The 21,335-nt window shown below is 38.6% G+C and overlaps 1 protein-coding gene across 2 annotated transcripts in view; it reads left to right on the plus strand.

Annotated features, from left to right (window-relative positions):
* The window catches only part of HMGA2 (high mobility group AT-hook 2), a 141,435-nt gene that overhangs the window by 16,299 nt on the left and 103,801 nt on the right, over positions 1-21,335 (plus strand). For both annotated transcript variants that reach the window (XM_067469089.1, XM_060777510.2), the window contains exon 3: positions 2,453-2,503. In XM_067469089.1, the coding sequence (XP_067325190.1) occupies positions 2,453-2,503 (51 nt within the window). The remainder of the gene's footprint in view (positions 1-2,452; positions 2,504-21,335) is intronic.

Consider the following 21,335-nt stretch of genomic DNA (forward strand, 5'->3'; position numbering starts at 1 on the left):
TCTAATGTGGTGATCTTTTGGCAGTTACTCTTTTACCTTGGCCTTTCTCGCAAAAATATTTCATGGGCAAAGTGGGAAGAGGCATGAGTCAGGTCTGCAGAAAGATTAAGTATAAATATAACAAATAACAACAAATGGCACTTTATATTCCACTTTTCTGCCTCCTAATGGGAGGATTCAGGATTGCATAGAGGCCGTAAATACATTGACTTACCTTCTAGCCATACACACAAATGTCTTGTGGAGAGTAGGCAGTGCATAATGTGCAGTTGGGCTATGCGACAGGACTTTGTTCATGTAACGTGTTTGCTTTCCCTACATGCCTTTCTTGGGGCACCAAAATTAGGCTTTTAACATAAGCAATGATTATTTAGAGTCTGCATTTGGAAACCCAATTTAAACAAGAATTTGAAAAGTTACTTTTAGAGTATATTGGAGTATGCATTACCAGAGATTTTGAAAACTGTTCTTGAGCTATTTTACACTACCCATTTATAGCACTGTGATTCCCCTCCAACTGTCATAGGTCCATGATTGCAGTTTAGGGGAGATATTTAGACTTCTTAGCCAGAAAGCTCTGCAGCATCAGAACAAACTAGACACCCCAGGATTTCATGGGATGCAGTCGTAGTAGTTAAAGTGGAATCACAACATTATGTACACAGTTTCATCTTTTCTTTATGGGATATTAATAATTTGTGGATTATTTTGTTGGACTGCTGTATTATTTTGTTAATGTAGGCAAATTATTTGCACAATTTCTTGAGAAAGACAGCCAAATGAAATCAGTGAGCCTTATATCTTCTAAGTAACCATGCATAGTGTTGGGGACCACATGTTAATTATTACTATTACAGTGTAGCTGTTTTTCTTTCAGTTATGAGTATAGTTGTTTGAGCATTAGACAGTTATGAAGATCAGAATTCAAATCCCTGCCTGGCCATGGACCCACTGTGTGACCTTGAGCAATCACAGTCTCTCACCTTAGGGTCCTTCTACACTTACTTAAAGCCCCAGAGGAAGCAGGTTATAAACACCCGCTTCCTCCCCGGGTTTCAGTCCCCACCCCCTCCCACAACCCCAGGCTTCTCCTCCTCACTCCCCCCACCTCCTGACATGCCATTTTCACATGTCAGGAGTGCTGTGAAGAGGGGTCTGTGCTGCGGGTAGGCCCCTCTGCTAAGTTTTAGGGAGGAAATGGGGCTTGGGGAGGAGGGGTGTCCAACCATTCTTTCAGGCTCCAGGAGCCTGAATAACTGCGATAGCTGAGGGGATTGACCCTAACAGATCCGGAACCTGAAAAGATTTGGACCTTAGCTTAAGGTCCGGACCTTAGCAGGTGTCGAATTAATGCAGAGTAAACTGGCAAAACCTAGTTTACTCTGCATTAATCAATAGACGTCTCAGGTAAACCCATTCCCTATCATGGTCTTTAGAGCTTGTGTAGAAGAGCCCTTAGCAGTGGTTCTGAACCTGTGGATCCCCAGGGGTTTTGGCCTACAACTCCCAGAAATTCCAGGTACTAGGATTTCTGGGAGTTGAAGGCCAAAACACCTGGGGACCCACAGGTTCAGAACCACTGCCTTAGAGAAAGGCAAAGGCATGCCACCCCTTAAACACATTTTACCAAGCAAACTCTGTTATGATTTGAAAATGACTTGAAGGCACACAATAACGGTAACTATGATTTATGGATAAATTGTTAAAAAAATTCAAAAACACAAATACATGCATGTTTTTAATTTAAATCCAGGATCATTATTCATTCAGCTGAAAAAATTGATAGCAAAAAAAACAAAACAAAACAAAACAAAACACCCCCCCCCCAAAAAAAAACACGAAGGGAAGAGAAAAAGAGAGAGATTGGGTAACTTAACCAGTAAGCATAAAATGATTTTGTATCTGCATTCTAAATTCACTGAGCAGTCAGTCTCTGAATCGAATGATTCTGTGTTTCCTGATTTCCTGCAATCCCCCAGGCTCCACGATTGTGTGTGTGCATGTACTAGCTGCCATTACTAACATTTTGAGTTTGTTTTGGCCCACAAAACAAAGGCAAGCTTTTAAAACAGATACGTCCATAGGATAGTCTTTGTCAAGTAAGTTGATTTACTTTCCATACATTCTTATCAATAGTCTAGACACAAGAAGAACACAGTGAATAGTCTATCATTTTAAAAAGCCATTTCCTTCCTTCAAACAAAGAGGTTCTCAGTCTATTTTATGAAAGGATGGGAGCAGCATTTCTCCATAGGGGGCAGGGGGAGAGCAAGATAGATAACAAAGTCATTTTTCCCTCCTTGGTGTCTCTCATCTAATCAATACACAAATAAAATGAACATTGTTGCAGGATGTAAGTACTTGCTATCAAAAGCACCAGGATTGTCTAATAATATAGTACAATGCAACTACAGATGCTTGTAAACTATAGCATATATCTGTGTTTTTACAGAAAGCAGAAGCCACTGGAGAAAAACGACCAAGAGGCCGGCCTAGGAAATGGGTAAGTATTGCTTTTGGGGAAAAAAAAGATCCTCCTTCCAAAGTGCAGAAAATTTAAAAAGGAAATTGGTTCATTGCAGTATTTTTTAATGGATTGCTACAGTGTATTCCATTTGTCCTTTTGTGAATCCAGGCCCAGTGCCAGTGGTTGACATGGGCGTGCGTTTGCCAGAGCCTGTGAACTGGCAGAGGTTGGGAGCAATGCCAGCTATGCTAACGGCTGATGGCATTATCTGGGAGTGTTTCCAGCAGCAAAGTTAGCAAATGAAGGGGGAAGAGTAGCAGCAAAACAAAAGGGATGCTACACTTGCTTCCTTTACTCGCCTGTTGAGTGATCGCTTGCCCCCTTACCCTCTGTGGGCTTGGCTGTGTGCATAGTATCTATCTTTGTAGGGTGTGTGCTTCAATGCATATGTGTAGTCACTTGTAGAAACCCACAGCAGCCCCGAGAGAAGCCAATAAGACTGAAGGTGCTTGGGAAATTATCTGAACTTTCTTACCTTTCGACTCTGGTAGTTTGCTCAAAGACACTTTACTACTGTTTATTGAGAGGGAACACTCCTTCGAGCCTTACTTCTATCAGTCTTATCTGCATGAATGAACCTTGTCTTCCTTTCAAAAAAAGAAAAAAGAATGAAGGTTTTAAAGAAGTGTTACATGGATAGTTCATTGGGTAATTTGATTTCAAAGGTTAAGGGGGGGGGCGTGTTATCAGACAGAGGAAAGTCATTACGAAAGAGGATAACATTCAAACGTAGTGAATGCAAAGATAAGGTTAATAAACAAAACTTTCATAATGTTCCATGGTCTCTAGGAAACACCCCACCCTGAAGTGGAGAAATTCATTCTAAATGCCTCAGTGATTTCTGTTATTTCTATTTTTATTATTTCTCTTACCCGAGCCACCACAGAGAACTTGCTCAAGTACAAGTAAGCCAATTGAAATGTATCTGTACAATTGGACGCTACCATCTTAATAGAAAAGGACATCATTGTATATCTAGTAAAACTGGACCATGATGTGAACTATACCAATAGACGATGTGTACAGGTCAAACTTGTACACATGTAAAGAAGTATTTGCATGCATTCCCTCTTTCTTATATACAGAGCTAGACATAGGAAGATGCTTTATCCCAGTGGTTCTCAATCTGTGGGTCCCCAGGTGTTTTGGCCCACAACTCCCAGAAATCCTAGCCAGTTTACCAGCTGTTAGGATTTCTGGGAGTTGAAGGCCAAAACATCTGGGGACCCACAGGTTGAGAACAACTGCACCATTGAACAACCGAGTACTATTAACTTTGGCTGATAGCAGATCGCCAAGGTTTCAGACAGGATTATTTTCTAGCCCAACCTAAAATCCCTGAGATGCCTTGACAGTCTCCTTTCTAGTATTACCCAGGATTACCTCTGTTTGGTTCCAAAACCAGTCCAGTTAGATCGGTGGTTCCCAACCTTTGGTCCTCCAGATATTTTGGACTTCAGCTCCCAGAAATCCCAGCCAGCTCACCAGTTGTCAGGAATTGTGAGAGATGAAGTCCCAAAAACCTGGAGGACCAAGGGCTGGGAACCACTGACCTAAATATATACCTCTCATCTTACTTTTTGTCCTCTTTTCAGGTTGCTAAGTAGCTTTGCTCCCAAGTATGGGTGAATCTGCACAGTTTGACAACACTTTAAGTCAATGTTCTGGAACCCAGGGATTTGTGGTTTGGTATAACACCTTTTCTGTTTGGCAGAAAAGGCTAAAGATCTTGTAAAACTACAACTTTCATAATTTAATAGCCCTAGCTATTAAATTGCATTAATTCTACAAGGTAGGTGCACCCTATGTGTGCACCTCTGTCTCTTTCCTCCCTCTACTCCTTGCTACTCCCTCTACTGCTCCAGCAGTCACTGCCATTCCCTAGGTAGTAAGGGGTATGTGTAAAAGACAATAGTGCTGGATTTTGGAGTCCTTGCTATCTCGACAGACAGGTCAGAAAAAAATACACTGATAATGCCAGGAATTAATTATATGGACGCTTAAAAAAACATATTTAGAATAACATCTAAGATATTGAGAGATCTGAGAACAATCCTGAATCCTGGTGGCTATTCACATAAGTGAAGTCTGTCCATTGAATCATTTATTGAGTGGTGAGTCAATACACAAATAAATCTCACTGAATCATTATATCTTCTCTAGTTGGAGCTAAGAGTATGGTTTATACTATTAGGTTCACAAGCTTGCTTTGCTTGAAATGACTGCTTGGAGGAGTGTGGAGGAGGAGGAGCTTCAGTCTAAAAGTGAGGATGGATTAAACTAAACCTGGAAAAAATTCCATTTTTGAACTACTAGCACCAGAATCTTTGTTGTTTGGAAAATTCTGAGAAATGTAATCCAGAAAAGATATGCTCCCAAGGTATGTTGTGTCTCTCTTTCTTGTCTCACTGTTCCCATTGCAATCTCCAATGAAGGAGAAGGGAGTCTACTTCTAAGCTGGCCTGGGACCAGATCCCCTTTTTAGCTTATGGAGAAATAACTTGAGAATGCCCTTTCTCCCTCATCAAGCCTAAATCCAGTGGTATTTTTCACCAACTGGCGAAAAAATTCAGTGTTTCCAAGAAATCACAAGATTTTCAGGTTCTGCCTCCTGCTTGGATCCACAGCTGTTTCAATGCATGGTGATGTTTTGGTGCTAAATTAATAAATACAGTAATTACTGCATAATATTACTGTGTATTGAACTTTTTCTTTCAACTTGTTGTAAAACATGATGTATTGGTGCTTAATTTGTAAAATCATAACATAATTTGATGTTTAATAGGCTTTTCCTTAATCCCTCCTTATTATCCAATATTTTAGCTTTTCCAACGTTCTGCCAGCCTGTGTATGTTGGAGAAGTAAGACTCTACTGTAACAGATTTTTCCCTTTTTAAATTATCCCACAATTATTTTGTACGCATTGAAGATTCTGTGTCATATGTAGTTCATCAAACTGTAAAGTATTATTTCTGCTTCTACCTTCAATGTAGAAGCAGAAATAATAGTTAACAGTGATGTGTTAACTAACAGACTTCTGCAGAAGTTGTGGTAGTCAAATCTTTCTGCCATTTCAGATTAAATAACTTTACATCTGGTGATTCATATTTTTTAAAATCTATGAAATACCTTGGAATAATAACAATAACAATATGATGACAGTAACAGTATAGCAACATGTAAAAACACGTTTATAGTAAATTGTGTTCAATTGTCACTAAAATAATAAACCTTTTGAATGGCATTCTATGGAAGTTATCTTATTCAGGCTGTCTTGCATTGCTTTGACTTGAAGATGCCACCTAAATACAGAGCAAAAAGTCAAGGTCACGAAGATCCAATATTATGCAACATTTGGAATCAGAAGATTAATTTCAGCTGTACAATTACAATTTCTGTTTTTTCCTAATCAAATTGTCATGAAAGAAGCAACATTTAACATGTATGTTTGGATTACTGATCCCAGTAGAACCTAGGCATGCATTGATGTAACCATAACTGTTTCATGAGTAAAACACATACATCCATTAGTCAGGTTGCTAACTTTGTGATTTTGCCAGAATTCAGTTCACGCAGAGCTACAAAACTTTGGATCCCAACACTATGAATCCCTTTTTATGTGTTTCTGTTTGAATTCCTTCTTTGCCCTCTTCCCTGCATGCTTAAATCGGAACTTTAAAAAAATGTCAAAGAGACATGAAGATCTCCCTCCCTCCCTCCCTCCCTCCCTCCCTCCTTCCTTCCTTCCTTCCTTCCTTCCTTCCTTCCTTCCTTCCTTCCTTCCTTCCTTCCTCATCTTGCCCTCTATCTAAAGATCTCAGGGTACTGCACAATAAAATCTATATGATTTGTTTAAAGCAGTATGAACAATAAAATTAAAACAGTATGATGGTTCATACTGTTTTAAACTATTAAAACAGTTTAAAACAATATGAACAATAAAATTATTTTCAAAGTGTAAAACATATCAAACAGTTTAACAAGTCAAGGTACATCCAGACGTATTGATAAATCCCAGATTTTGTTCCCATCTTTTCCAATTTTACACTTTGTTAAAATTAACTAACCTGGGTAGCTGGTATAAATGTCTCTGATTATATTATGAACTGACAGAAGATATTCAGGAATAAATAAAACATACATCAATCTTCAAAGTAAAGTCAGTCAGGAAATCTCACACTTTCTGGACTTTTTAATCAGTCTGCATATGCATTGAAACAGCTAAAGTACTTTAAAGCAATTCAAAAAGTCAGATTTATTTATTTATGTATTTATTTGCTTCATTTTTACACTGCCTTTCTCACCCTGCAAGGGACTCAAGGTGGCTTACAACTCTGGCAAAATTCAATAAAATATATCCCATTAACTAAAACAATTAAAACACTTAAGCAAATAAAACACATAGAACAATAATCAGATTGAAACATGTAAAGTGCATCATTCCATTCATCCATCATCCTTGCTCATAATCCTTATGCAGACTGTGTCGGAATCCGTATAACTTATTCTTCAAATGCTTGTGTGCAGGGCCAGGTATTTAGCTTTTTTTTGAAACCAGATTAGGCCTGCCTGTTGTCGTGGGGAGGGAAGTCCACATTTGAGGGGCTACCACAGAGAAGGCTCTGTTTCTCATCAATTCCACTTGCGATGGGCGTGGGACCGGGAGCAGGGCCTTCCCAGCCAATCTTAAAACTCTTGTTGGCTCATAAGAAGAAATACATAATTGAGACAAATAATTTTGAAAGTTTCCTAGCCTTCAATAGAAATGTTTAGCTCCATGTCAGATTGTACCCTTAATATGTTGGTTTTAATGCATTTATTTAAGCACCATCTAAATTGTCAACTTTCTCAAAATACTAGTTAGCAAAATAAAAGTAGGGGTAATAAATTAATTTACTGAAAATATCAGAGTTCAAAATAATAAAACATTTAAGACTGACTGAAAATGCAAAGGTACTACTAACAGAATTACTCATAATTAGGAAATGCAGTTAATTCCTAGCTGAAAGCATTACAAAACGAATGGATTTTCATATTTCTAAACTACAGTCATGAAGCATGTGCATTAATTAATTAATTTTGTATTCTGCCTTGCACCTTATATAAGACCCAAAATGGCATATAGTATAGGTTAAAAAAGGTTGAACTAAAACTTTCTTTAAAAAACCCTCTAAGACTCCTGTATCTGCACAGTGTATGTTCCCAGATGGCCTGCAATTCCGTGAAACCTCAGATTCAACCGAACATCATTAAATTACCAGACTTCTAGTCCCAGCATATCTTTATTGATTTATTTATTTACGGTATTTATATTCTGCCCTTCTTACCTCGCAGGGAACTCAGGATGGATTACAATGCACATATACATGGCAGACATTAGCCATACAACATATATAGACAGACATAGAGGCAATTTAACATTCCAGCTTTTCCGGCTTCATGAGGGTATGTTTGGTTCCAGCCACAGGGGGAGCTGCTGCTTCATTGTCCACTTGTGACACCAGGTCCTTTGATGGAGCACTTCCTCATTCTTCTGCATGCTGCTGGAAGGTTTTATGGCGTTGTAAATTAGTTAAAGTAGCCTCCCCGCATAAAGCGGTACCTAAATTTCCTACTTGACAGATGCAACGATCTTTCGGGCTGCATAGGTCGACAGCAAGCTAGGCTATTAATGGTCGGGAGCTTACTCTGACTCAAGCACACGACCGCTCGGTCAGTAGTGATTTAATGCTGCTAGCTACTAACTAGCTGCGCCACAGCCTGGTCCAGAGTTGTGCTGGAGAAACTAGCTAATTCCTAGAGGTGATTTTATTCCCTGGCATGGGTAAATAAAACTACAGATATGAGAGTCTTACTGTACTATTCAAATTAATTATAGTATATTTAAAGACACGTTTAAAAGTACAATCAAATAAAAGTCTAGGACAACCCATGAAAAAACCTTGTGCCACAATCAATTAAAAGTTGAATACTCATCTAAATAAAATGGTCTTTCCTGCTGAGAAAAAAAAGCTATGTCGAATTCCATTGTATGGAAAGTCTGTCTCCTATGTCAGCATTTACAACTGTGTCAATGTAAGACTGGGAGAAAGCTTCCATGGACAACTTCAGTTTTCTTCACCATGATATATCTGGAGACTGATGGGAATCCCATGTAGAAGCCATTTGGAGGGCACCATATGTGGGGTGGGGTGTTGTTCTAGAATGCTGCTTCTTACACTGTGGGTCCTGGCCGCAAATGGGGCCCCATTCATGCAGTCTTGGGCTCCTAAAACATTTGGTAACAGAAAAAGTTTTCTGAACATCACCTCGTGGCTGTTTTAGACTTTTACACTATTCTGTTGTGTAGTGCTTGCAGTGGTCTCTACAGAAGATGCTTCAGCTGTACTTCATAAGCAAGCCTTGCAAATGTTGATTTGTTATCAGTAAATTTTGAGTTTTATTCTTATTTTATATACCTGGAATCACATAAAAATGTTCAGGCCAAAAGCGGTTGTGAGTAGAAGAGTTTAGGAAGCCCTGTTCTAGAAGATTGCTGTTCAAATTTGAGGAATATTGGTAGGATGGTTCTGTTACATGTTGTGACTTTTTGTGAAGAGGGTGCATAGCTCACAACCTCCGAGGATGCCTGCCATAGATGTGGGAGAAACGTCAGGAGAGAATGCTTCTGGAACATGGCCATACAGTCCGGAAAACTCACAGCAACCAAGCATAGTTTTTTTGGTTAAACGTTGACATCACTCACTTCCATGTGTGGATGGACCAACTTCCAGATTTAATAAGTCTGATCCAACATTGTTATCACTTCAATGTTGTGAATATCTCATTGCTATACATCAATCAAGAAAATTTAAATTTATATGAATGTGTTAACCTATCCAAAGCAGCTAGTTAGAAATGACTAGCATCATCTCACAAACATAGTTATGAATATGTATCTCAGCTCTCAACCCTAAATCTACAATGACAGCCAGAGGCCTGGCTGCTGTTGAATGGGGCGCAGTAGGGCCATGTTTCTAACTTCTCCTGCCAGCAATATCCAGTGTGACAATCAGAAGAAAGACCCCTGTTGTAACTCCTCATCTCATCAGAGATCACTGCTGGCAGGGGACTGGAACCATCATTCTGCTGCATCTGGCATTCAGTGCAGCTGCTGACTGTTAAGGAAGGTCTGGAGGGACAGTTGTGTCTGTAATACCAGGCTCTTGAATTGTGAGGCTGAATATGAAGCAGTTGCGGCTATTTAATTCCAGATTACAAAGCCATAACTCTATCCTAATTACTTATAATGACTTACTTCCTTTAATAACTAAGAATATCATGATTGTTCATACAGAGGTTACTAGTTAGTTATAATAAATTGTTTCCCTTAGTAACATAGAGTATGTCTACACTGTAGGATGAATGCAGTTTGGTGCCATTTTAATTACTATGGCTGAATGCTATGGAATCATGGGAGTTGTAGTTTTACATGTTCTTTAACCTTCTCTGCCAAAAAGTGTTGGTGTCTCATCAAACCACAACTCTCAGGATTCCATAGCATTGACCCATGGCCATTAAGGTGGGGGTTTTTTTGTGTGTGTCAGGAGCGACTTGAGAAACTGCAAGTTGCTTCTGGTGTGAGAGAATTGGCCATCTGCAATTACATTGCCCAGGGGACGCCCAGATGTTTTACCATCCTATGGGAGGCTTCTCTCATGTCCTAGTTAAAGTGGTGTCGTACTATATTAATTCAACAAAGACATTCTAAGACATAAATGCATTCCACTAAAACTCTAATTTAGGAATAGATAGTTTCATTTTTGTGCTCTAACTATAATTTCTATATCAATTTTATGGTTTTGGGTATGGCTGCACTGAATGGTGGAAGAGGAATATCACATTGTTCAAGTGCACCTCGCATTGCACTTGTGCTCTGATGTGTGTATTGATTCTAATATGAGGTAAGTGGGAGGAAGATGTTTTTTGGACCTTAGTGGTTTGTAGCACTCAGACTCCTTTTTAAATTGGAAAAATAGCTTTGCAAAAGCAGAAAGTATTTTTTTTTTAATAAAAGCATAGCTATAATGGTTCCAGGCTACTGGGTTAAGGTTGGGTATTTAGAAGCATAACTAACTTCTAAGTACTGAGTCAGTCCCAGGTATGATGTGATAATGAGCTATACCTGATGTGTAAAGTGTGCTAATTAGTTTTCTAAGTGTATCATTTGTTTTCATTTTTGGTATGATTGATGTATCTCCTTCTTAGGGGTAAATATCCCTTCTTGTGAGGTACTTTCAACATTTATGTCGCCCTGAGGGTTTCCAAATGAGAGTGTTCAATGTTTAGAAATGTGCACTATGTGTCAGGATTCCCGGGTTCTGTTTCTAGTTCATTGGTGCCAAACAAGCCGTTTACTATCTCTAGAGCTAAATATACCTTTTGACGTGTGCATAATGATCCCATTTATATTTTGATACTTTAGGAGTGATTACAAACTCCTTGCACGTATTCCCCTCAGGGATCTGAGTTGCAAAGTATGCAAGGGTATGTCCCTTTGAATAGTATCATGTTAAATAGGGCTCTGAATGTTCTGCAAAGATGGCATGTGCTTTCATAGCCTGTATTTTCTTTCCACAAAAGTTCAAAATGACTCCACTCCCTTTTTATTTTTTATGGCTTAGCATATCCTATATATGAATACGGGTTTCTCCTCTTCAGCAACAGCACCTGAAAAATATGCCCCCCCCCCCCCAGGAGATGGTTCCTGATTTTACAGCACATTTTTCAGTATCAAGATTAAAGTACTTTATATATCACCTAGGTAATTTTACCTATTTTTAACAACATATCTATACTCCATTTCCTTCTAGACACATTTAGTGCTAGGCTCAATTTTAGAAAAAGCAAGACTCATTGTAAGTAGAAAGAAATAGAAACTGTGTAGCTTGCTCTTTAAATCTGATACAAATGAAAACAGTTAAATTACTGGTGTTTAATCTTAAAATAAATTAGAATTAGAGTGCTGTCATCAAAGCCAAGGTTTAGAGATTCTTGAAAGTACAATACACCTAAAGTGTACTCTTATGGATGTCTTGGATGATGTAGTTGACACAATTCCAATTTTCAGTTGGTGCTCTACCACAAAATTATAATAGCCATCATCACCTTCATGTGTTTTGGAGAAGTACTATGATTTCTGACTATTAGCCATGCTTGGTAGGGACTGAGGGAAGCTGTATTCCAAAAAGCTTGGAAGATACCAGTTTAGGAGGATACCTGGTCTGGAAGGGAAAGAGACTGTAACCCTTTCTCCAGCCTATCTGTAGCAGTACTTCACTGCCTCTCAAACTCATCACTCTGTTCTTCAGTATGTGGTTTTCCACACAGCCAAACTTTTTAAAAAATTGTGTCAGAATCAAATTGAGAATGTACTGCAAGTCGCTTCTGGTGTGAGAAAATTGTCCATCTGCAAGGACATTGCACAGGGAACACCTGTGGGAGGCTTCTCTCATGTTCTTGCATGGGAAGCTGGGGGTGACAGATGGGAGCTCACCCCATCTCAGAGATTTGAACCACTGACCTTCAGGTCTTCAAGTCAGCAATTCAGCCAGCACAAGGGTTTAACCCATTGTGTTGCCGCAACTCCATAACCTAAGCTAACAACTTTTTGGAGACCCAATTTCGTTGACAGATGTCTGTCCCCTAGCTGTTAGCCTAAGCTAACAACTAGGGTACAGTATCAATCACTCCACACTAGCAGCCAAGTCTCCATTCACCATTTCAGTTCGGTGGCTGGTATCCAGGCATTCTATACATCACTTAGGCTCCATCCATAGTGGCATATAGTTCAAATTATCTGCCTTGAACCGGATTATATTAGTCTTCACTGCCATATACCCCAGTTCAAACCAGATAATGTGGCTTTTATATGGTAGTGTAGATGGGGCCATAGTTTCTATTTAAAATGCAAGGTTTGTGTATCACACATCTCTGTCATTTCTATGGTCCTGAACAAAGGAGGTTAACTTGTGTTAAAATGATCAGAATAATCTTGGAGTTTTGTGTCTATTGCAAATAACACAAATTTGAAAGACAGAATGGAATTTGTAGTTCTAGTATTAAAAGGGGTCACTTGATCCAATATGTTATCTTAATCTATTTTGACTGTTGCGTCAATTAACCTCATCAACATGAACTAGGAGCCCTTTTCAAGTCCTAATACAAACACATGGAATTTTATTTTTTATGATCTTAACAGAGTTGCTTTGTGCTAATAAATCCTTGAAGTTTCCTTTGCAATCACTTAGAAATCATTTATGTGACATTTTGGCAATGACAAAATCTGTCCTGGGGGCCTGTTTTTACATTTCTCTCTTTAGGAACATTTCAAAAAAGGAAAAGGAAAGAGGGGGGAAAAATCTTGTCATCAGCTCACAGCTATAAGGATCCAGAATAGAAGCAGCAGCTGTGGGGAGTGTGCATTCCTAAATGTTTAAACCATTTATACAATAATTGGGCGCAACTGAGCTCTTCCTGCAATGAATGGGCCTGATTCTGGTCATGCTTCATTCACAGAGTTCATGCTGAAGTCATTGGCCAGTCTACATGTATTGCACCCAAAGGAATGTACTGTACACATATTTGGAACATAAGACCAAGAAGAAATGCTGCATGCTGAGTGTGAGGTGTCCTCTTACTTGGAATGTAGTAGTGAGAGAGGTGTTGCAGCTACTGCTTTTATAGAAAATACACACTTCCAGCCTTCCACTTCCAGCCTCAAGAACTTTTGTGGATTACATCTTCTAGTATTTGTCAACTAGTGTGACCAGTGAGGAACCCTGGGAAGTCGAAATGTAAAAATGTAACTTTTCTAAACTGTGGCTTTGATCATAAATAATGCAAGAGTTAGCTGCCTGGTCTTGCTTTTGCCTGCTTGCAAGCTATAACTTAGCAATAACTGAGTTTGACAGTTCTTGCCATTGGTATAAAGAAAAAGATAACTTTTGGAACTCTGAAAACCAGAGGAACAATTGTGCAGGTATTTCATGATAAACTAGTACAGTACAATTTATTTGGTGTAGTGGAGTGGCAATTTATTTGGGGGGGGGGGGACCAGCCAAGGGTCCAATGGGGAAAATAACAAAATCTGAATAGCTTTACATTTCTTCCCAAGAAAAGGGAACAAAGTTTATCTTCCAAATAGCTGAAATGTGGATGCACCATCAAATTAAAAATTATGACAAAATTTTGTATATATGTGCACACTATATTTTACATCAGGTGTAAAATTTATGATGAACAGGACAAAACTCCAAGTTGTACTGAAGCCACCATGTTGGGAAGCTGATTTCTGTGCCTCATTATTGGACCAGAGATAAAAAAAAAATAACCCTTATCTATCAGTGAATGGTTTTCGTTCTATTAGTTGGTGGTGCCTGCATCAAAGTGCATAGATTTCATAGAAGGCAGAAGTGCTTAGGATCTGCTTGAAGCATCTTCATCTCATGGGTTGTTGTAGGTTTTTCCGGGCTATATGGCCATGTTCTGGAGGCAATTTTTCTCCTGACGTTTTGCCTGCATCTATGGCAAGCATCCTCAGAGGTAATGAGGTCTGTTGGGACTAGGAAAAATGAGTTTATATATCTGTGGAATGACCAGGGTGAGACAAAGGACTTTTGTTTGCTGAGGCTAGCTGTGAATGTTTCAGCTGATCACCTTGATTTGCATTCAATGGCTTGGCAGCGCCTGGGGGGAATCTTTTGTTGAGAGTGATTTCATGTGCCTGTTTGTTTCCCCTCTGTTGTTTTGCTGCTGTAATTTTTGAGTTTTTTAATACTGGTAGCCAGATTTTGTTCATTTTCATGGTTTCTTCCTTTCTGCCAAGCCATTGAATGCAAATCAAGGTGATCAGCTGAAACATTCACAGCTAGCCCCAGCAAACAAAAGTCCTTTGTCTCACCCTGGTCATTCCACAGATATATAAACCCATTTTTCCTAGTCCCAACAGACCTCATTACCTCTGAGGATGCTTGCCATAGATGCAAGCGAAACGTCAGGAGAAAAATTGCCTCCAGAATATGGCCATATAGCCCGGAAAAACCTACAACAACCCATGGATTCCGGCCATGAAAGCCTTCGACAATACATCTTCATCTCAGCATGTTTCTTCCTTTCACCCTCTATCCGTGCCTCTTCAAAATATCCATAGCACTATTGGTAACAGTTGGCCTCTAGTTAGAGTGATGGTGGTCCGAAGGTATTTAGTGAGTGACTATATAAGACCTGAGGGGCTGCGGTGGTGCAGCGGGTTAAACCACTAAGCTACAGAACTTGCTGATTGGAAGGTTGGTGGTTCAAATCCGCAGATGGAGTGAGCTCCTGTTGTTAGTCCCAGCTTCTGTCAACCTAGCAGTTTGAAAACATGCAAATATGAGTAGATCAATTGGTATCACTTTGGTGGGAAGGGAACAGCATTCCATGCAGTTATGCCGGTCACATGACCTAGGAGGCATCTACAGACAATGCTGACTCTTTGGCTTAAAAATGGAGATGATCACGCCCCCCCCCCTCCCGAGTTGGGCACGACTAGACTTAATGTCAAGGAAGACCTTTACCTTTTATATAAGACCTCTCTTGCACAATGCATTGGATATTACTAATTGTTGTGCTGATTGGTACATGTATTTTAGTACTCTATTTTCTAAATTTGGCTTTTTATTGTTTGATCTTATTTATATTTTTGTGTCTTGTGTATTACATCTTTAATTGTTTAAGCTAATTGAGTCCAAATTAAGGATAAATGTAGGATCAAAATAATGATATTAATAATAGCAACAATAGTTTGCTGCTTATTAATACTCAAAATGTTATTTTTTTCTTGACAGTTTAGTGGAAACATGATTTGGTGATTGATATCAACCATGTGACTTCACAGTTATTTTTATAATATATCTGCATAGAAAGAATCCTGCAAAAGGAAGATGGTAACAATATACTATTACTAGGTGGTTAATTCCCCCATATTGCATTTGCCTGTAGTTTAAGTCCATTAACTCAAGAGTGTTTCATGAGGAGTGGATGTACAGTATTCTTTTGTGTCTGGAATGCGTTGATGACATCCATGTGAAGGGGAAGAAAATTTATGCTGGAGTCTAATATATTTGAAAATTTTCCCAGCTATGAAAGTCTTCCTTTATCTTTGAATTTCCTGGCTTTTATGGATTTATATTAGATCTGTTATGTTATTTCAATGAGAGCTTTTTGCCTGTGTGTGCGTTTGATGTCCTTTAGATTGTTTTCATTGGCTATATACATGTATACATAGAATGAAAATAAAAGCAATTTCATTTAAGATTGTTGCCAGGCTGTGTGGGTTCCAAGTGGAAGATCTCAACTTCTGAGACTGTTATATTAGGCATCACTGCACCTGGAATGGTATTTTTTTTAAAAGAGGGGTGAAACTGCTTCAATTGCTTTCATGAACCTAAGTTTAAATTATTTCTGTTTATAATTCAGTCATGAGTTCTGTTTGAGCTAGGATTTAAGAGAATCCGCCATAGAGGCTGTAATCCATGCCAGATCTCTACAGTGAAGTCATAATTAAAGAGAGTTCCTCAGAGAGTCCATTGAGTTTTTTTCTGCCACATCTCAGACTCCCAGATTAGTGGGAGTGGTTTAATTGTTTCCCGGAATATTGCTTTTTTTCTTTTTTTAAAAAAGTTAACAATTTCTTATTGTAGCCATTTTAATGTTAATTTAAGGAGAGACATTTGAGTGTAAAGATGTATAATTAAATAACAAAGTTAGAATAGTCCAAGTCACAGTACCTCTTAATTTTATGTATTGTTGTGAAAGCTGTACAGTGAAGAAAGAAAAGCAAGTAATTTAAAATGTGGTGCTGGATAAGAGTTATATTAATACCATGTACTGCTAAAAAGACACGTAAAACTAAACTGCAGCTTTCATACTTTGGACATCTCATGATGTAACAACAACTAAAAAGATGATAATGTCTGGCAAAGTGAACACCGCTAGGAAAAGGAGGAGACTGTACTATAGGTGAATTGATTCAATTGAAGAAGTTAGAGCCATGAGCTTCCAAGACCTACAACGGGCACGTGATGGTCTCTGATTCATGGGGTCACTGTAGACTGAAATACCATAAGTGATAAGCAGTAACAACAAAGAGTCTCTCTCTCTCTCTCTCTCTCTCGCTGACCACAGTCATTGTTGACCATTAATTATCTGAATTTCTCTCCATTAGCAATGCTGGGTAGAGCTGATGCAAGCTGAGGTGCATTAGCATCTAGATGGCTGACTTTACCTTCCTATGCACTAGACTGAGCTTTTCAAACTGTGTGCCATGCCACATTAATGTGTCATCTACAGTGTTTAGGTGTCTTGCATGAAAAATTTTGGAAGGCAAAATTGGGAGGGGGAAAACCATGTGCATCCCAGGCCTCCTCCCTCTGCTACTGGGAGCAAAGACTGCAAGGTGAGCCAGGCACCATCCTCACATGAATGGCCCTCCTTCCTTGGATCAACCTATCAGCTGTTTGATTCAGCTGCCAGGCCAATCCAAGGGAGGAGAGCTGGCTGTTCTCTTTAGGATGGCGCCTGACTAGCCAGAATAGCACATGTGCCAGGACATCATTGGCTACTGTAGGTTAGGTGGCTGGGGAGGTGGCTTCTCCTAGCTGCAAAGATCATCTGGGAGAAGCCATATTCTCTGCAGGTGTCTTCCCCCAACTTCCAGGAACAAAGGAACAAAAGGATGTGGCTATAGAGGAAACTACACAGGTGTTTATACATTTTTAAAATATTATTTCATGTATTTATATGTTGTTACTCATTAATGACAAAAATCTTGGAAATATATGTTACAATCTTACAAACCATATATTTTTAAAAATATACATGAAAGATTTTCACAAGCTGTGTTGTGTACCCATTCATTTTATTATTACAATTTGTGTATTTATCCTTAACTCATATAAAAGGTTAGTTTAGATTCTGATTTCCTAGTAAAACCTAATTACTGTGTTGCAAAAGAATGCATGTTTAAAAAGTGTGTCAGCAATATGAAATGTTTGGAAAGTTCTGAACTAGATTATGGTCTTAGAAGGCAGAAGCTATCAGATGGAAACTGGTATTCCAGTTGAAGGAGTATATATGTTTGCCCCATACACATCCACGTGTATAAACTTAGGACTTTTTCACATGCAAGTCGTGCCCCCCCCCCCCTCAGTTTCCACACACCTCTAAAACAGTTTATAGATTAAGCAACAGAGATCCCATCATACAATGCAAGGGGACTTCTTCCTCTCGCCTGTGTGGCTTCATCCGTGAACTATCTCTGAATTGTTGGAAAATAAAGGGAGGCGGGGGGGGGGGGGGGAGGACACTGTAGCCTGTTAGAAAGCTTCCTCAGCTTCCAGTGAGCATGGAAATGGAAGAAAGTGGGGAAAACATGTGGGATGGGGTCTGTCAAATTTGCCAGTGTTGAATCATTTCAATGATGGAGAGTAATGGACTTTCCTATGGATGGTCTCCTATCAAACATTGAAATTTCTCTCCCAAAATCCTGCTTAATGAGCCTGGCATAGTAATTTTTTAATTAATTTAATCAATAGAAATACCACAATTCCAAGATATAAGCACGTTGTTCTTCCTGTCATTTCTCCTTCATAGTAATCTTGGTTTTCAAAATTGTGCTACTGCTAGCAAATAAATTCTCCATCTTCTTTAAAGACAAAATCCCATGCAAAGAAGACGATACTACATGCAAAGAAGACGATTTCCCCTGCTTTCCCCGTTTTCCCCAGATCAGTCTAATTAAGTGCTAATAATGTGTACGTATGAATGCTGCAGCATATTATATACCCAGGTTACTTCTTGCTAATGTGGAAGCAACTCGCCCCAACATTTGTGGGGAGGGTGAGAAGTTTCCTTGAGGATTAAAGCAAAAGCACCTTAACATGAAGACGACCTGGTGGTGAGAAGGAAGCATCCCTTTTATCCCCTTGCCTGCCTCCATTTGGGGTTTTCTGGAAGAAGCTGAAATTGATTTGAGTCTGCCTCCCCAATTTTTCTACATGCACAGTGGAGGCACTGTCTTGCTCTAGGAATAGGAAAATATATTTATATAGGTAAGGAATAATCAAGTCAAGCAAACTTGTCTTATTTTGGAATTTAACTTTTCCAGCAAGGTGCAAAACACATGTTTAGAGAGATATAATTAAAGTTTAACGTTGACTTCAGACATGGTTATTGGTGATAACTGAAGCAAGAGCCAAGTATTTGGGTGAAAACATTAGTTGTACCATTGCTGTAAATGATCTCGGAATGCAATGACAAAAGCTGTTTGTTGAGGTAAAGTCCAAAATTTCCATTTTAATATGTTTGTCTCTGCCTCTTAGAACTGGTTGCAAAATATTTTTGTTCAAAGAAAAGCTAACAGGCAAATTAGATAAAGTCTACTTTTTCACTTGCTTTCCGTGTACTATAGATTTTTGTAATTCAGACTTCAAAGCATTCCTTTTGCTTCTTTGAGAATTGCCTTTTTAGGTCAGATGGGGGTCATAATTCTAAAGTACCTGAGTCTGGAGGAACGGGGATTCTGTCCCAATTATTTGCATAGTGTGGGCATATGTTGTTTTTAATTGTATTAATAGAGCATATTATTGAAGTAACAATTTATGTAGTGATAGGCTTGAATTATATTGAAAGCAATTTAGTGATAGATTAAATTCCATTCAAGAAAGTGTTTCATTTTTGCTTGATAGTTCACTCTCGATTTGTGAGTATTGAATCAGCAGAATTTGAAAATCTTTTTAATTATACAAGATATTAATGGACACAACACTCTAAACTTTTAGAACCACTAGTATTGATTTATAGTTTTTATTGCTAAATGTATAACAAAAACAGAATAGATTAATTATCCTACTTACTTTTAGGTTAAACCCTGGGATGCAGATACCTGCATTGCTGAATTCATGAACAAAATCTAGCACCCAGTTGATCTCTGTCAGGGTTTAATGGAGGAGTGCCACAAAAAGAGTAGTTACCAAAATGGTTATCCCTGTTTGAGTTCTCCTGTGTAGATTTGATTAGAACAGAAGTACTATAAGCAGTACAGATGAATCATGTAGACCAGTGGTTCTCAACCTGTGGACCATGAGACCTAAAACAAGGGCCACGGCTTTCAATTATTAAATATGGTTTTCTGTGGGTGAGCAGATATTGACTATTGGATGGCATATCTTCTGTATCAGAAACTAGAGCTAATGTGATCTATCCAATCCAATTTTCTGAATCAGCACCCCAAATAACCAAACCCAATCTAAAGTTGACCAAAAACCGATTTGTAACCCTTTTGGTACTAATGTCTATGGTCAAAGTGGCCCCTGGTCAAATTGATCCCTAGTTAAAGTGCTCCCTGGTCAAAAAAGGGAACCACTGATGTAGACCAATCATGTGTGCTTTAGCATTCTAGTACCAGGTCAGCTATGTGAAGGCCACCATCCTTATATGTTGCTTGTTGGCTAGTTTGTTGGCTATGTTTCTGAGCTGTAGTCAGTTGACACTGATGGACATCTTAGGGTACAGGTTCTCACACACTGTATGTAACGGTATATTCCTGAATGTGTCAGGAACAGGATCATGGGTTGAAGCTCCTGCATGTCTCCAATCTGGCAAAGGCATAGCTGTGAAATCAAAAAGATGTGGATAGGATTCTTTGAGGAGAGCCACCACATGTGGCTGGTCCCAGGCACTGAAATTCCCTTTACAGAGAAATTAGGTGTTACCACATTTATCTCTTCTCCTGGCAGATAGATAAAGACCTTTCTATTCAGAAAGGCATTTGATGAACGACTGTATATGTCCCATCATACACAAGGTTATAATCATGCTCATTGTTATGCTGGTGTGTGTGTATGGGTGTATGATATAGAAAGAGTGTATATTTAATGAACATTTTAATTTTTTTATTGTTTAATCTTCCTTTAACTTTTGCATGTGGTAATTTTTTAACGTCTTTTTAATTAAAGCAACTTTAGTTAAGCAACTTCGTGTCCTGGTCTGGGGGAAAGGTAGAATAGAAATAAAATACACAACAACATCCTTGCTTTGAAAGATACAATCATATGGATAATGTAAAGGTCTATTTCTTTGGAATGTATGATTTGTTATCACACAGACATTATATTCAGATCTGCTACTTGATGCCAAGGGCTTTACACAAATTAAAAGGGGTTAGTTGTTACTGAATGTGAACAACTACTCAATTAGAGTATTTGCTACCATAATGATATATTTCTGGAGTGTATTGTTGAGCATTACCTCAAAGTGTGTCCAGGACTTCCAGGTCATTGGGGCAGTGAATGCACTCAGGAGTTTTAGGTTACATTTTAAAGTTGTCTATTTTGCTGATTTTGGGGGGGGGGGAGGAGTAATATAATGAGGCACTTTGGGTAGCATCTACAAAGTTAAATTTAGACCTGTAATGAATTTGCCACCACACTGGCATGGAAGTCTGTATGAGAGTGACAGAAGTACAACAGAACAGTTACAGTGAACTTTTTGGTCAAAACAACTTTGTTATGGATTCTGTTTTCTTTAATTCTGTCTTTTGCAATAATATGGATAATAATTAACATTACTACCAGAATGCCTTATGAATATTTTTTAAAGAAAAAACAGTAGATAAATGGATAGGGAGGGAGACTGTCATTGAAAATTCAATAAAACTTTTCCTTGTGACTTGTGGTTTCACCTATGCCAGAGAATTCACTCTAAACCACAATAATAATATGTTTATAAA

This window comes from Anolis sagrei, chromosome 5 (assembly GCF_037176765.1).
Source record: "Anolis sagrei isolate rAnoSag1 chromosome 5, rAnoSag1.mat, whole genome shotgun sequence".
Lineage (NCBI taxonomy): Eukaryota > Metazoa > Chordata > Lepidosauria > Squamata > Dactyloidae > Anolis > Anolis sagrei.